General features: G+C 39.8%; 1 protein-coding gene across 1 annotated transcript in view; it reads left to right on the top strand.

The window, feature by feature from the left end:
* Window positions 1-18012, top strand: part of epha4b (eph receptor A4b) — a 287524-nt gene that overhangs the window by 155662 nt on the left and 113850 nt on the right. The window contains exons 4-6 of the mRNA XM_060929623.1: window positions 4724-4879; window positions 9449-9784; window positions 12842-12954. Coding sequence (XP_060785606.1) covers window positions 4724-4879; window positions 9449-9784; window positions 12842-12954 — 605 coding nt within the window. The remainder of the gene's footprint in view (window positions 1-4723; window positions 4880-9448; window positions 9785-12841; window positions 12955-18012) is intronic.

Here is an 18012-nt window from a genome sequence, read left to right as displayed (position 1 = left end):
GTGCATGGCAGGGTTGCAAGGAGGAAGCCACTGCTCTCCAAAAAGAGCATTGCTGCTCATCTGCAGTTTGCTAAAGATCACATGGACAAGCCAGAAGGCTATTGGAAAAATATTTTGTGGACAGATGAGACCAAAATAGAACTTTTTGGTTTAAATGAGAAGCGTTATGTTTGGAGAAAGGAAAACACTGCATTCCAGCATAAGAACCTTATCCCGTCTGTGAAACATGGTGGTGGTAGCATCATGGTTTGGGCCTGTTTTGCTGCATCTGGGCCAGGATGGCTTGCCATCATTGATGGAACAATGAATTCTGAATTATACCAGTGAATTCTAAAGGAAAACGTCAGGACATCTGTCCATGAACTGAATCTCAAGAGAAGGTGGATCATGCAGCAAGACAACGACCCTAAACACACAAGTTGTTCTACCAAAGAATGGTTAAAGAAGAATAATGTTTTGGAATGGCCAAGTCAAAGTCCTGACCTTAATCCAATCGAAATGTTGTGGAAGGACCTGAAGTGAGCAGTTCATGTGAGGAAACCCACCAACATCCCAGAGTTGAAGCTGTTCTGTACTAGCCTGGGCCCGCCCATCCTAAGTGTGACGCAACACGGGGGGCTGTTGCGAACTTAGTCTGGCAAGGCAAGCTATCTCCAGCTCTTCCAAGCTCCCGAAAAATCGGGAGCCAATCAACTTTGAGCATCTCCAACGGCCCTGGGTAGAGGTGTGTTCAAGGCAGTGACGTAGTAGAACTGCGACCGGAAGCCATAGATTGTTTACAGAATCTATGCCGGAAGCGCTTCATTCACTAGAAACATTACGAACATGGAGCAGCGGCAAGCCTTTGACACAGTGGTAGATGCTGTATTGAATGCATTCAGCGGGAAGTTCTCATTGAAAACAGAGCAAAGAGCAGCCTGTTACTCAAGCAGTTTCCATCGCGTCACATATGTCAGAGGAAAGAGTGATGTGATTTGGTTTAAGCTTCGTCACAGCCTTTTCTGGCTTTGACCAGTAGCAAACTGAGGCATTTCAGGGAGGCGGGTCAACCACGCGCTTTGGGAAACGGTTGGGCTTAATATCTATGCCAGACCAATGCTCGCAGAGCTTTGAAGTTGTGTTAGCCAGACTAGTTCCGTACAGAGGAATGGGCTAAAATTCCTCCAAGCCATTGTGCAGGACTGATCAACAGTTCCTGGAAACATTTAGTTGCAGTTATTGCTGCACAAGGGGGTCACACCAGATACTGAAAGCAAAGGTTCACATACTTTTGCCACTCACATATGTAATATTGGATCATTTTCTTCAATAAATAAATGACCAAGTATAATATTTTTGTCTCATTTGTTTAACTGGGTTCTTTTTATCTACTTTTAGGACTTGTGTGAAAATCTGATGTTGTTTTAGGTCATATTTATGCAGAAATGTATAGAAAATTCGAAAGGGTTCACAAATTTTCAAGCACTACTGTATGTTGTTACTATAGTTGTTATTACTGCATAAGCATGGAACGAAAGACATTCAGAGTTCATTGGGAGTAGAAATGTAAACCATTCTAACTAATTAACTTTTTGAGAGACAGACTGCCTGCTTTCTAATTAGCAAAGCGGTAACGCTTGCTAATTAGCGTATTAGTTTTACCTGAGGGGAATGAGAACACATTCAAGAACACATTTACCCATTAATTGTAGCAGATTATTGATGTTGGTACGAAGCTGTCTGTGCAAACGGCACATGTTATGTCTGGTTACTTAGTGCTGTTAATTCTGACTCGATAATTTTCTTGTCACATAAAGTTGTTCTCAGGACGAAAAGATGGTAATTGACAGCAAAAGATTGACTAATTGGATAATGAGGTGTGGCATCTCTCCTGCTTTCTTCCAGCCACAGCTAATTAGTTCAGGCGTAAAGACTTGTAAATGGTTCTGAATTATAACGCAAGCAAATGCTCAAGAAAAGAAGATATGTTTATTAAATATGTGTAACATAATCAGGCAGAATGAAGCTGGGGATTAAATCCGGGATCGACTCACGTGGTGAATAGCATTGTGTTGTCAGTGGATCGTATTGATCTGAGCATGCTACACAGCATCGTATCTAAAAGCTATCGATTGCCATAAACAAAAAGGACCAAATTCAGAGACCGGTATGAATTTTTAATATCATGGGCCTCCCGAAGCCATCGGAGATGGAGCTTTTCCATGATTCACTACCTAAGTAAGTGCTTATTCAGTCCCGAGGAGGGGGTGCAGATGTCTTCTTCAGAAAATGCTAATCGGCAAAAAGGAGTGAAACGTGCAATTCATTCCCTGATGTTTTCTCCTTCTATGCACTTTACAGCATTAAATAAATAAATAAATAAATCCTCCTGGCTAAAAAAAAAAGTTGTCTAGCGTTTATGTTGCTTCAGCACTTAGAGGACGGGATTTGTTTTCACTTTGGATCAGAAGTTCGGAGCTTGTTTCCCCAGGGGATGCTAATAGTCCCTGAGGCCATCCAACACACACACACGCACACGCGCACACACTTACATGGTATACTGCCAAAATTGAGGTCCTCTCATGGGCCCGATTGAAAAATTTCATCCACAGCACTTTCCTGTTCCCGTTTTGAGGAAATACAGACCCAAATTTCTTAGTCCTCCATTGCCTCTTTTTTAGAATAAAAAATAGCCTTCTATTTAAGGAAGTAGAATTATCCATAAATTTAAGGGACGAATATGTTCTAACTCGTCATTTCTCTGTAGCCAAAGCCATTTTCAGTCATTTATGCAGCTCGGGAGTACACAGCCGAAGTGTTTTCCTGCTTTGCACTTGAGGTCACTGGAGATTCAATAGAGTCTCAAGGATAATCACTGATAGACTGTATACGTGTATGTGTGTGTATGCATGTGTGGACAAACTGTGGACGGGTGCCAGGCAAGAAGAGCCAGGAAATCCCCAATCAGGGGCCAAACTTGGCTAGAAAAAAGGGCACAGTGCCCACTTATCCCACGATCCAGCAGAAACAATGTCACCACTCTAAACTTCATTATATGCTCTGCTAATCTGCTAAATTCCGGATGCTCATATATAATGAATGGGTTACTGCAGTAACAGCCCACAGTGATGGTAAAAACTTTCCGGTTTAAATATAAATAATAAATTCATTCATTGGCTGATTTCATGCAGATCATAGCAAAATACTAGCACAAATTTATATCTAATACCATGTTAACTAAAACTAGCATGGAGTAGATTGTTGAGTTGAAAGAGTTTGAGAGGGCGGGGCACTGTGTGCCATTGTGGTAAACAAATATCACATTTAGCCGATACAAAAAGCTCAGGCTTTGGTGAGCAGTTCAGTTCAGCGAGCACTGAGCACTGAGACATGCATACCTTACTGAACAGGGTCTCTGCTTTTGCTCGTGAGTCAGTTGAGTAAAATGAAAGTACCATGGCCTACAATTTACAATTGGCATTTTCTTCATGCTTACTCTGATGAGTATGCTACCAATACAGGCCAACACTTTTAGGTTGTGACAAATTAAAATGTGGAAGCATTGCTGGAAATGAATACCAGCATGATGCATCTGACTTGCATTAGCAAGTCATCACATTCATTTGCCATTAGCTGACTTAGCATTATGAGATTCTTCATCCAGTGGGTACGCCACAAGAAGCTCGATTCCTTTTAATTAACCATCTCTTTTTTTTTTTATATTGCATCAGATTCCACACAATCCCAGCCCTTATTAGTTAATTAATTTCCTCTGGAGTGAACCCATGCGGTTGACTTGTAATTGAATTCTAAGATGGCATTTTCAATGTGCGTTGTTTGTAATAATGGTATAAGAATGTTAGATGCATGGGTGTGGGGGAAAAAAAACAAGGAGGAGAAGAGTGGCATGTATGTGGTGTGTGTGTGTGTGTGAATTTATGAGTGCAGGCCTTGATTAAATCCATGACCTTCAGCGCCCACACACGCAATCAAGACGAGGGCAAATTCATCATCCCATTGATCCATCAGTTGAATTGCGTTTTGTGACTTGACCTCGCCAAGATAGTCTAATTTGCTCTCCTGGCATGTTCATGCCTTAACTGCATCATGAATTTACGACCATACCCCTGACACACCACCCATATCCTACACACACACACACACACACACACCTTCTCTACCTCTGAACGAGGCAACAAAGTAATCAAATATATTTGCCCTCTCAGTTCATTAGCATTCAGTCCCCCCCCCCACGGTGGGATTTGCATACATAAAAATATTTTTATTTTATACCAGCTCATGCCAGGCTAACTCCATTTTCAAGAGTACTCCTCCTTACTTTTTGCTTCCAATGAGTTCCCGTTTGTGAGCAGAGTGAGAGAGTGTAGTTGAACAAGGCTCCTTGGAGGATTGGAGAAATTGGGCCATCCAAGAAGGCTCAGGGGCAAAGGAGTAAAGAAAAGGAGAAAGGGAACAGAGAAGGTTTTGCTGCTTTCTGGTTCATTTTTTGTACTTGTAGCCCTGAAAGGAAGCTATGTATAATCTGAGTTGCTAAAATGAAATAAATAATGGAAAGCAAGCCAAGTACTCAGGGATGTCTTGGTCCATAAGTACCTTGAGCGAGGTGGCCTTGTTATGGTTCCAATCCTGAATTGAATCCAATCTGAACTCTATTACAAGGTGAAAACTTTCATTGCATCACTAACCTTTGGGCTATTTTCTGTTCATTTTCTCTTCATTCCAGCTTGCAGACCGGGTACATACAAGGCCTCGGCCAAAGATGCCTACTGCACCAAGTGTCCTCCACACAGCTACTCGCAGCAGGAGAAGGCATCTGAGTGCACATGTGAGAAGGGCTATTACCGAGCTGACATGGACCCTCGATCTATGGCCTGCACTAGTGAGTAGATGGATGAACTTGTACCGAGTGGACTAGTAGAAAGTGTGAAAAATACCCAAACCCAAGCTGACATAATACACGGATGATGAAGAGACCCTATATCTATAATTTGAAAAAATGGAGGGAGAAACTGTGGACTGGAGGCAAGTTGGATTTTGTCTAAGCAGAGTGATGCAGATAAACATTTAAGAGCACACATACACTGACATTTGCCTATTCTAGTTAAATAAATGTAGAGATGGATAACAGGTATGAATGATGGAAACAGGAAGGAATCATGGGAAGTGGAACAGTAGATTTTATTGAAGGTGGAAACAAGATAAAGTATTAAGACTACATGATTATATGAATATAAATCAAGATCATTAGATGGATAGATGGATCAAAAGGAGATTGGATGGATGGTTGAAAAGATGAGTAACAGTATGAATGCATAGGTGTATTAATGGACAGTACTTGGATAGATGGATGGTCTAAATGATGGGTGGAAGTATGAATGGTCTAAAGGATGGGTGGAAGTATGAATGAATAGATACATGAATGGACATATAATGTCTGACTGCATGTGCGGATGGATGGATGGATGGATGGATGGATGGATGGATGGATGGACATAGTAGCTGTCTGGATGAACTGATTAAGGGAAGGATGGAAGTTTGGAGATAGTAGCTGTCTGGATGGATGGATGAACTGATGGCTGGATGGAAGGTTGGACATCATAGCTGTCTGGATGAACTGATGGATGGATGATGGAAGGAAGTTTGGGCATAGTAGCTGTCAGATGGATGGATGGATGGAAGTTTGAGCATAGTAGCTGTCGGATGGATGGATGGATGGATGGATGGATGGATGGATGGACATAGCTGTCTGGATGAATTGATGGATGGATGGGTATAGTAGCTGTCTGGATGGATGGATGGATGGATGGATGGATGGATGGATGGATGGATGGATGGATGGACTGATGGATGGGCTTAGTAGCTGTCTGGATGAACTGATCGATGACTGGAAGTTTGGACATAGTAGTTGTCTGGATGGATGAATGTAAGGTTGGACATAATAGCTGTCTGGATGAACTGATGGATTGGTGGAAGGAAGTTTGGACATAGTAGCTGTCTGGATGGATGGAAGGTTGGACCTAGTAGCTGTCTGGATAAATGGATGGATGGATGGTTGGACCTAGTAGCTGTCTGGATGAACTGATGGATGGGTGGAAGGAAGTTTGGAAATAGCAGCTGTCTGGATGGATGGAAGGTTGGACCTAGTAGCTGTCTGGATGAACTGATGGATGGGTGGAAGGAAGTTTGGAAATAGCAGCTGTCTGGATGGATGGAAGGTTGGACCTAGTAGCTGTCTGGATGAACTGAAAGATGACTGGCTAGAAGTATCAATGGATAGATGCATGAATAGACACACAGTACCAAAATGAATGAACTGAATGATGGATGGATGGATGGATGGATGGATGGATGGATGTAAAGGTAAAATGCAAATTAAATGGAAGGTGGATGGATGAAGAGATGATTTTTTGTGATACACTGAGAGGTTATTACTAAGTGACTATTACATCATTGCCTCATAATGCTTATTTAGGGCATTTACAGGGGTCATGAGATCACCATTGACTGGTAGAAGGAATAGGGCAGTCGGGATATGTGGAGGGTGCTGGAGGGCAGTGTGCAGGGGCAGGTGAAGGTACTGGGTGTCTGAAGCTGACTCATTAAATGAGTAAGACGGAGTGATGCAAATATTTTAAATTCACTGTCTTTTTTATAATTTCATTCATCTCTAACCCTTCTATAACAGAAGTGGAACTCAATTAACAGATCCACTACGTTGATAATACGAGCCGTGCATACTGACGTGTGTGTGCATGTTCATAACGACCTTCAGTTATAACTGAACACACACACACACTGTTATCACTTGCCCAAGATCTCTAATGCAATAATCCAGTGAATTCAGTAGTGGGAGAGAAATGTCTGTGTGTGTTTGCTGAGACATGGAATCATGTGCCAGGAAGCAACAACAATGTGCTAATCGAATCACTCCCATTTGTGACATGCATGAGACAAAAGGACACTGATACACAGCATGCCTGCTGCTGAGTTGAGGACACACACGTGCAAAATACACATGCAAGCAAGAGTCAAATTCAGATTAATAGGAAGGAAAATGAATCAGCAGATGAGAATTAAACGCACAAAGTAGCGACTGAGAGAGTTAGAAAAGAGTGAATTAATCAGGAGAGAATCAAACAAATAAGCACACATTTGAGAATCAAAGAATCTCATACACTCACCCACACACATTTGGGAATCAAGTAATGAGTCAGAGGAAAGCGAATGACTCATACGGCGACTCAAACACACATACAGTGCCTTGCAAAATTATTCATCCCCTTTTGTGTTTGTCCGGTTTCGTTGCATTACAAGCTGGAATTAAAATGGACTTTTGGAGGGTTAGCACCATTAGATTTACACAACATGCCTACAGCTTTAAAGTCGCAAATTGTTTTTTATTGTGACACAAACAATATTTAAGATGAAAAACAGAAATCTGGAGTGTGCATAGGTATTCACCCCCAAAGGCAATAGTTTGTAGAGTCACCTTTTGCTGCAGTTGCAGCTACAAGTCTCTTGGGGGTATGTCTCTATTAGCTTAGCATATCTAGCCACTGGGATTTTTGCCCATTCCTCAAGGCAAAACTGCTCCAGCTCCTTCAAGTTAGATGGGTTGCGTTGGTGTACAACAATCTTCAAATTATGCCACAGATTCTCAATTGGATTAAGGTCTGGGCTTTGATTAGGCCATTCCAAGACATTTAAATGTTTCCCTTCAAACCACTGCAGTGTAGCTTCAGTAGTTTGTTTAGGGTCATTGTCCTGATGGAACGTGAACCTTCGTCCCAGTCTGAAACCTCTGGCTGACTCAAACAGGTTTTCCTCCATAATTGCCCTGTATTTAGTGCCAGCCCTCTTTCCTTCAGTCCTGACCAGCTTTTCTGTCCCTGCAGATGAAAAACATCCCCACAGCATGATGCTGCCACCACCATGCTTCACTGTAGGAATGGTGTTCTCATGGTGTTGGGTTTGCACCAAACATGGCATTTCCCATGATGGCCAAAAATTCCAATTTAGTCTCAGCTGACCAGAGAATCTTCTTCCCTGTGCTTGGGGAGTCTGCCACATGCTGTTGGGCAAACTCCAAACGCGTTTTCTTATTTTTTCTTTAAGCAGTGGCTTTTTTTTCTGGCCACTCTTCCATAAAGCCCCACTCTGTGGAGTGTATGGCTTAAAGTGGCCCTATGGACAGATAATCCCATCTCCGCTGTGGATTTTTGCAGCTCTTTGTTGCATCTTTGATTAATGTCCTCCTTGCCTGGTCTGTGAGTTTTGGTGGGCAGCATTCTCTTGTCAGGTTTGTAGTGGTGACATATTCTTTCCATTTTGCTATAATGGATTTAATGGTGCTCCCTGGGATATTCAAAGTTTGGGATATTTTTTATAACCCAACCCTGATCTATACTTCTCCACAATGTTGTCTCTGACCTGTTTGGAGTGCTCCTTGGTTTTCATGTTGCTTGCTTTGTAGTGTTGCAGAGTCAGGGTCCTTCCAGAACAGGTTGATTTATACACACATCATGTGACACTTAGCACACAGGTGGATCTTAATCAACTAATTATGTGATTTCTGAAGTTAATTGGTTGGACATGAGGAGTTTCATACGAAAGAGGGTGAATACCTATGTTCACTCCAGGTTTCTGTTTTTTCATGTTAATTATTGCTCGTGTCACAATAAAAAAAAAAATAATAATAATAAATGCACTTTTAAAGTGGTAGATTTGTTGTGCCAATCAAATGGTGCTAACCCTCCAAAAATCCTTTTTAATTCCAGCTTGTAATGCGACAAAACAGGACAAACACCAAGGGGGATGAATACTTTTGCAAGACACTGTACACGTTTAAAGAAAGTAACAGAGGGGAGGGAATCAAACACAGACATTTGAGAATCAAATTGTCAATGAAAAAATAATCAGAAGGAGAGAAACACAAATGGAAAAAGGAAGGTAGAGGGCTGATTCGGTGAATGAATGAATCAAAAGGAGAGAATCAAACATGCACACATTTATTTGAGAGTCACATAAAGAGTCAGGGAAAGCTGAATGACTCAGAAGGAGAGACTTAGACATGCATGCGCGCGCGCACACGGTAAGGGGTGTGGCAATGGAAGTGGCGTACATGACGGGTAGGTCATCAGGGAGCTTCTGGTCATTTATCTTAGCCTGTGGATCTGATGAAATGTCATCACCATGGCCAGTTAAACCCTCCCTCCTTCATCAATTTTCTTTTCTTCTCCTCCATCATTCCCATTTGTCCTTTTAATCTGTATGGTGGAAGAACAGCTTTCTGTTTTCATGAACAATCGTGAGCTGTTCTGATTAGGCCAATGGGTCACACTGTGCTGATATCTTAACTTGCTTTTATTTTATTTTTCTTCTGTATCTCTTTTTGTTGTGTGTGTTTATATTCACTCTGGAGTACTCACACACTGTGTCTCTTCCTCAGGACCTCCATCAGCTCCAGAAAATGGCATCTCCACACTAAATGACACATCTGTTGCACTGGAGTGGCGTCCTCCGCGAGACAGTGGTGGCCGCAGTGACCTCGCCTACAATGTGCACTGCAGGAAGTGTGCATCAGACGGCAGGAAGTGTGGCCCATGTGGAAGCGGAGTCCACTTCACGCCACGGCAGTTTGGCCTTGATGCAACAAAAGTGCTCGTGTCCAGCCTGCTTCCTAACACCGACTATGCATTTAGTATCGAGGCAATCAATGGCGTCTCTGATCTAAGTCCGAGTCCGAAACAGCAGCTCACAGTCAATATCACCACTGGCCAGACAGGTATGGCCTTTTTTATTTCAGTATTTAAAAATAAATAAACGAAAAATTATTATACAAAAATAATATTTAAACAGCTGAAACAAAGCTAAAGATTTTTAGAAATTTGGCCTATCAGTACATGATGATATATTTAATGTGATTTAGCAATACTTTTTCTTCTTGTATATGAAATGTGTTAGCAGCAAAGCACTTACTTGTGTTCAGACTTTGTGAATGTTAATTATGATATCCAAGCTTAAGTTTTTATTTTACAGCAGAATACTGAAAGGTGCAGGATAGGTTTATGTATGTGTATTGGCCATTGCCCACATTCCACCCACTCAGGCTGAAGGGTATTTTATTGTATCTTTATTGTTGTACTTACAGTAGAACCTCTTTAAAGCTATGAACCACAGGCTTGAGGCATAACCACGACCTCACAGAGCATAAAGCTCAACCGCCCTTCCTATTCATCACATTCATATATTTATTATGTCTTATTTAGTTTCAAGATGAAATGTCAAGTGTTTAAACTCCTCTGGTTATGTAGTTGATGTGTTTAGATAGATGGCCTACTGTAAATGATAGATGGAGGATGGATGGATGGTCTAAATTATGGCTGGATGGCTGGATGGATGGTCTAAAAGATGGATGGATAGACATGGCAGCTAAATGGAGAAACTGAAAGATAAACTGAACAATGGATGGATGGTCTGATGGATGGATAGTCTAAAGGATGAAAGGATGGATGGCCATATCGTAGGTAAATTTAAGGAACCAACAGATGAATTGATGGTTGGATGATAGATGGATGACAGATGGATGAATGGACATTGCAGCAGAATTGAGGAAATGATGGATGGATGGATCATCACAAGGATGGATGGCTGGATCAACATTTGGTAGCTGAATGGATGAACTGACAGGTGGATAGATAGGTGGATGGGTTGATGGATGGATGGTCTGATGGATGGTCTGATGGATGGATGGTCTGATGGATGGTCTGATGGATGGATGGTCTGATGGATGGTCTGATGGATGGATGGTCACAAGGATGGATGGCTGCATAACCATATGACAGCTGAATGGATGAACTGACAGGTGGGGGGATGGACGGATCGATGCATGGTCTTAAAGGATGGATGGATGGATGGTCTGATGGATGGCTGATCTAAAAGATGGATGGATGGACTGATGGTCACAAGGATGGATGACTGGGCAACCATATGGTGGCTGAATGAATGAACTGACAAATGGGTGGATGGATGGATGCATGGTGTTAATGGATGGATGGATGGATGGATGGATGGATGGATGGATGGATGGATTGTCTGATGGATGGCTGATCTAAAAGATGGATGGATGACTGGATAACCATATGACAGCTGAATGAATGAACTGACATGTGGATGGATGGATGGTCTTAAAGGATGGATGGATGGATGGATGGATGGATGGATGGATGGATGGATGGATTGTCTGATGGATGGATGGATTGTCTGATGGATGGATGGACTGATGGTCACAAGAATGGATGACTGGATAACCATATGGTGGCTGAATAAATGAACTGATGGATGGATGGATTGTCTGATGGATGGCGGATCTAAAAGATGGATGGATGACTGGATAACCATATGGCAGCTGAATTGGAATGAACTGAAAGGTGGATGGATGGTCTGATGGATGAATGAACAGATGGATGCATGGTCTAAATGATAGATAGATGGCCTAAATATAGATGGTATATAGATAACTGGCCTAACGGATAGGTGGAGGATGGATCTATGGATGGATTTATTTATAGTTGGATGGATGGATGGATGGATGGATGGATGGATGGATGGATGGATGGATGGATGGATAAACATATGGCAGCTGAATGGATGAACTGAAATATTGCAGCAGAATAGAAAGGACAGATGGATGGATAAGTGATCAAGAGAAAACATGGATAGATTGACATGATATGGAGATGAATGAACATATGGCAACTGAATGAGTGAACTAAAACATGGATGGATGGAATATAGGATGAAATGCTGGATGATGGAAAGACAGATGAATGGATACATGGGTGGATCACAGTCACGAGGAAAGACTTCTACCTTAATTTCTATCTGATTTGATTCCCTCTGCCCAGTCAAATTCAAACTAAGTCAATGACCACGAGTCGTCTCACTGACTGTAGTATTTGAATGGAGACATTTCTATGGCATTAACACAGATTTGACTGGATACACTTATGTGGTAAGTTATAAACTAGAAGCTCAGTGTGATCTCAGTGTGCTGAATCCTGCACTGATTGTGACTGACACTTCACGCTTGGAGTAATGCCCAGTCTTTCCATCATAATTTGGATCGTCATTCTTTTGTATCAGTGATGATAGAGATAAACGTGTGTGACGGACACCGGGGTCATAAATATGCATGAGGCTTCTGCAGAAGATGAGGAAATAAAGCCGAGCCGAGGGTAAAACAAGGCGACGAGTCGTTCTGAATACTTATTGAAAGTTTCTTATAACCTGAGAGAATATACGCTGCTGATAACGTCCATGCTGATCATTTCTAACACATTACAGTTAGATTAATGTGCATGTGTTGAGCATCTAACTATAGAGAGAGAGAAGTAATTACATGCTGGAGTGTGGCCTCACTTGCAACACCTCCCTGCGGCTGTGTGTGTGTGTGTGTGTGTGTGTGTGTGTGTGTGTGTGTGTGTGTGTGTGTGTGTGTGAGAGAAACAGAGGGAACTTTTGAAGGAAACGTGTGATGAGAAAGATAGCAGGGAATCTGTGATTGAAATTGAAAAAAAAACAATGGTTATTGAGCACTTGGACTACATAATATCTCTCTCTCACACACACACACACACACACACACACACACACGACTTGTTTAAATATTTCTAGATATGCGAGAGTTTCAGAATGCATCAACACCTTCATGCTGTGCTGTTTATCCTGCTGTAATTTCTCATTAAGAGACGACGGCAATCAATTTCAATTACAAAATCAATTTCTCTCTGTCTCTCTATGCCTCTGTCTGTGTCTCTTGCTTTCTTTCTCTATCTCTTAGTGAGTGTTATTCTGAAAGAGAGGAAGAGTAAAGACAGCATCACTCTGGCGTGGCAGGGACCCAACAGACCCAACGGAGTCATCGTCGAATATGAAGTCATCTATTACGAGAAGGTAATTTCTCTTCTTTTCTCTTCTCTTCTTTCCACACACATGATCCATGCTTTTAGACCCTCTCTATAAATGTCTAAAGGCAGCAGAGTTTTGTGGAGGTGTGAGGTGGCACATAATGAGCACTGACATCGACACAAAGCCTCAGGACATCAGAATGAACCTCAGCTTAACACACAGCACACGTGCAACAATTCCTGAGCATCTGAGGCCAAGGAGCGCTTTGATTCGCTCAATTATTAAAAGCAGGAGCAATTGTTTTAATATTTATGAAAGCACTTCATCACCCCTCACTAATCGTCAAAATGGTTTGTTCCGACACAGGGATAACTGATTTGGAACAAACCATCCTGATTATTAGTGAGGGCTGATGTTGGAAAGATTTATTTTATTTATTTATTTTTAAGATTTTTTGGGGGGCTTTTTTCACCTTTATTGGATAGGACAGTGTAGAGACAGGAAATGAGCGGGAGAGAGAGACGGGGAGGGATCGGGAAATGACCTCGGGTCGGAATCGAACCCGGGTCCCCGGATTTATGGTATGGCGCCTTATCCACCTGAGCCACGACGCCCCCCAGATTTATTTTATTTTGCAGAAATTAAAGCTAGACTGCCTTTCAGATTTTTCAAGCGTAGGTCATAAAAAAATTTCCCCAACACCCAATTATTTTTGTTTAATGGAGTGAAAGCTACTGAATTCGAATCACAGACTTCCAATTTTATTCATTTTATTTTTTAAATAGAACAATTAATGAATTTAGGGCCATGTGGCACTAAATTATCCACTATTTTTTCCTGCTTCACCATGACGCAATACAAAATACTACATCATGCATCACATGGTAGGCTTTCCCCGTTCGTGCAAGGCATTGTGGGATACAAATTTGAAACACGAGAGAAAAATGGAGGACGTGAATGAAACGTGAAAAACCGACTACAGTAACGGAAAGCAAGAAGAAAGGATACGTTATATACGAAGGAAAGGAAACGCAGGACCAAACTAATAAATATCAGCGGTCAGCGAGCACCTCGGTGTGATCAGCTGTTCGTTTAGCGACAGAATGATGGAACTATCAGTGCAAGGTCAAAGGTAAACCTGTAGATGGCAGTAATGCAACACTGGATGCCAGCTGCCGTAAAACCCAAAAGAAGATGATGATGATGATGATGAAGGTAAACCTATGCATGCACACATGGACTTCCTCTGTCTGCTTGACTGCGCGAAGCAAGTGATTTCATGCACATTATTTGCTTTAATCCCCTCAAATTAAATAACTTCCCAGCCACAGAATGGTCTGTTTTTTTTTTTTCTTTTAGATATTACAGAAATAAACATATATCACAATGACTAACTTTCAGAGGGAACTAAATTTCAAAGATTTTATGAAATCGAAAGGCCGTCTGCTTTTAAGGCAATAAATATTTTGCATTTTTTTCTAGGGAAGGCAACAAGTTTTAAAAATCATTTAAAAATATCATTGTGATTTTTTTTTAAAAGGGACATAATAAGAATAAGAAGAACAACAACAAGAAGAAGCTAAAAAGAGGAAATTCATGCAATCACATACCATTATTTTTTTTTTAAAAATTGCGAATAAAATGTCAATGTATGCCTAAATTTACTCTGTATTTAGTTGAACTCAGCTTTTTTTAAATTGTTTAATAAATCTTTTTTTTAAATGTTATAGCAAAATGTATGTGAAACAGAATCCCAAAGCATTTGATTCCTCTTATTGCTAACTTTAACAATTAATTTAACAATTAACAATGAACAATTTTTTATCCATTTATACACTGCAAAATGTTATTTCTTGTTAAGAAAAAGTATCTTTAATATGGGTCAATTTATCAAATATTTCTGATTAGAAGATTATTAGAACTCAAATATAAGACTGTTTAGCTTACTTTTAGATGCTTTTACTCATTTCAAGTTTTATCATTCATTCATTCATTCATTCATTTATTATCTCGAGCCGCTTTATCCTGTTCTACAGGGTCGCAGGCAAGCTGGAGCCTATCCCAGCTGACTACGGGCGAAAGGCGGGGTACACCCTGGACAAGTCGCCAGGTCATCACAGGGCTGACACATAGACACAGACAACCATTCACACTCACATTCACACCTACAGTCAATTTAGAGTCACCAGTTAACCTAACCTGCATGTCTTTGGACTGTGGGGGAAACCGGAGCACCCGGAGGAAACCCACGCAGACACGGGGAGAACATGCAAACTCCACACAGAAAGGCCCTCGCCGGCCCCGGGGCTCGAACCCAGGACCTTCTTGCTGTGAGGCGACAGCGCTAACCACTACACCACCGTGCCGCCCCTCATTTCAAGTTTTAAATTTTCTTATTCTACTGGCAGATCATTTTGCAAATTTTGAGCATTTGATTCCAGAAAGAACCAAAATGATCTGCCAATAGAATAAGAAAATTTAAAGCTTGAAATGAGTAAAAGCATCTAAAAGTGAGCTAAATCATCTTAAATTCTAATAATTTTCTAATCAGAAATATTAGATAAATTTACCCATATTAAAGATATTTTCTCTTGACAAGAAATCATTTTTTGCAGTGATGGTTACAGTTAATGTTCCAGAATGTCCTTGACACAAGTTATCATGTTATAGTGTCTATAAATAATCATTCCTTGGCCAGTTTTTTTTTCTTCACTCTTGAAGTTAATAATAGAAAGCAAGCAAACAGCAATGAAAATGCAAAATAAATAAATAAATAAATACAGTGAATATAAGGAGCCTTCCCTTTCACTATTGCAAAACAGTGATAGTGGAGACTCCTTCCAAACATTATTATAAACATTTCCTTAAAGAAAGGAAAAATGCTAACATATTAGAATGAGATACTGTCCAAGCTGTTGTAAGAGAAGGTGAATGAACACCTACTGACCAATCAGAATTAAGCATTTAACACTGGGCCATCCAAAAAAAAAAGAACCCACAATATTTGTAGCAAAAATTTAAATATCGCTAGTTCTGTTTGCATACATCCATCACGATTGGTTTGAGTGAAAGTGTGTGGAGGAGCAAGATGGGCCCATGCGCTGGATTAAGCATGATTATGGGTTATGAGTTTATATTGAATATGCAGATGGGTGTCTGGCACAGAGGAGTCTGTGGCAGATGGTGTCACACACACACACACACACACACACACACACTTGATCGCTCTAGGTTCATTAAGAGACGGAATACCCTGTTGGAGTAAATCGGCTCGGCTGCACGTACAGCTAGGCTGAAGCTTGAGTGACGGCAGGTGCCATTTTGAGTTCTCGATGGACATGTGCTTGTATGCTCAGCACTTAACTTGACACACTCATGACAGGAAACTGATATAATATTTCATATTAATTAAGATACAAAAAGTAACCTCCAGGAACAAGTGTCTCCGCTTCTTAACATTCTTAACACTTCCCTTTTTTCACCACGACAGCCATTTCCATTTATTAAACACGGCCTTCTCAATAATTCAAAGCTGGAATATTATCCAGAGACTGTTCCTTTATTAAATTCATCACAGAATCTACTCTAACTTTTTTCTCTTCCATTTTCTGTTAACAGACTTCTGATATCCTTTATTTTTTTACATTTACTAGTAAAATGCTAATGCTGCTAATAATCAGAGGAGCTAGTTTTGCATAGGAGAGTTAGCATAATGAAAATGCGATCGCTTCAGTCAGTGTTCTTTTAAAATGTTAATATTATTCATAATGAACAGGAAACAATTCCAGACTTTATCATTTTCCAAATAAGAACACAGAAAAATCCATGCTAGCTTTTAGTCTTAGGTCACTATAACCTTAAAAGTTCAATTTTAGTTTATGCTAACTAATCCTAAAGATTTTCATTGTCGTTGTTAGCATAAAATACTAATATTACATTATGCATGTAAGCATTATGAAAAGCCGTTGACACTAACCATTATTACTGTTTGTTTATTGTTTATTTATTTAAAATTTTACCACAGGCTATTTAAACATTAAGAAAAGTAAGTTATGTTAACAACTAACCCTATTCCTAAAGTTTATTTGCTGTTATTGTTAGCCTAAAATTGTTAGCTAATATTAGTAAATGTAGCAAAATATTTCAGTCAGTAAGCATTATAAAATTTGAATTGTAAGCCAACAATTAATAACTTCTAAGGAGGATTAGTTTGTGAAACTAATTTGTCATTATGTTTTATAATGTTTAATGTTTAAATTTAGTTAAATTATCTTTTATTCGTTCATACAGGTACTAATTTTACCAAAAGTAGTCTGACCAGTAAACAATCCTGATTAGCATTTATTGACTGTTATTGTTAGTCTAAAATGCTAAAGTTTCCAAATTTACCAAACGTAGTTTGGACAGTAAATGTTCTTCAAATAATAATAATAATAATAAATAAAAATTCACAAACTAAACTTAATTCGAATTTATTTGTTGGCATTGTTAGCCTAAATGCTATGTTAATAAACCTACCAAAGAATGTTTGCTAACAAAACTTCTCATTCAAAAAAAAAAAAAAAAATCATTAGCATGTATTCATCATGAAAATGCATTGTTTAAAAGATAAAATGTTAATCAATTTAGTAATTTATTTTAACTCGGATGCCAATGCTAGTATATTTACCAAAGGTAAATTTACCAAGGCTAATGAAATTTATGAAAATTAGCCTATGTAACTAATACTCACTTTAGTTTTTATTGATTGTCAACTTGCTAAATTTTCTAAATATTGTTTGGCAAGTAAATGTTACATAAATTAATCTGCACTAACTAGTCCTCACCCAAGAGTTTACTGATTGTCATTTTCAGCAAACAAACATTTGAAAAGTTATGCTAACTACTCCTCATTAGCATTTATTTGTTCAAATTGTTAGCCTGAATGCTGTTTACTGTTAAATTTAACAACAAAAAAGTTTGGTAAGATAACTTACCAAACTTAGTTTAAGGCTAACTAATTCTCATTAGCCTATGCTAATGTTAATAAATTTAGCAATTGTAGTTTAGCCAGTAAACACTGAGTATTAATTTTTGCTGACTCATCCTCATTTATTCATTGTG

This window comes from Neoarius graeffei, chromosome 1 (assembly GCF_027579695.1).
Source record: "Neoarius graeffei isolate fNeoGra1 chromosome 1, fNeoGra1.pri, whole genome shotgun sequence".
NCBI lineage: Eukaryota > Metazoa > Chordata > Actinopteri > Siluriformes > Ariidae > Neoarius > Neoarius graeffei.
This window is presented reverse-complemented; position numbering and strand designations above follow the sequence as displayed.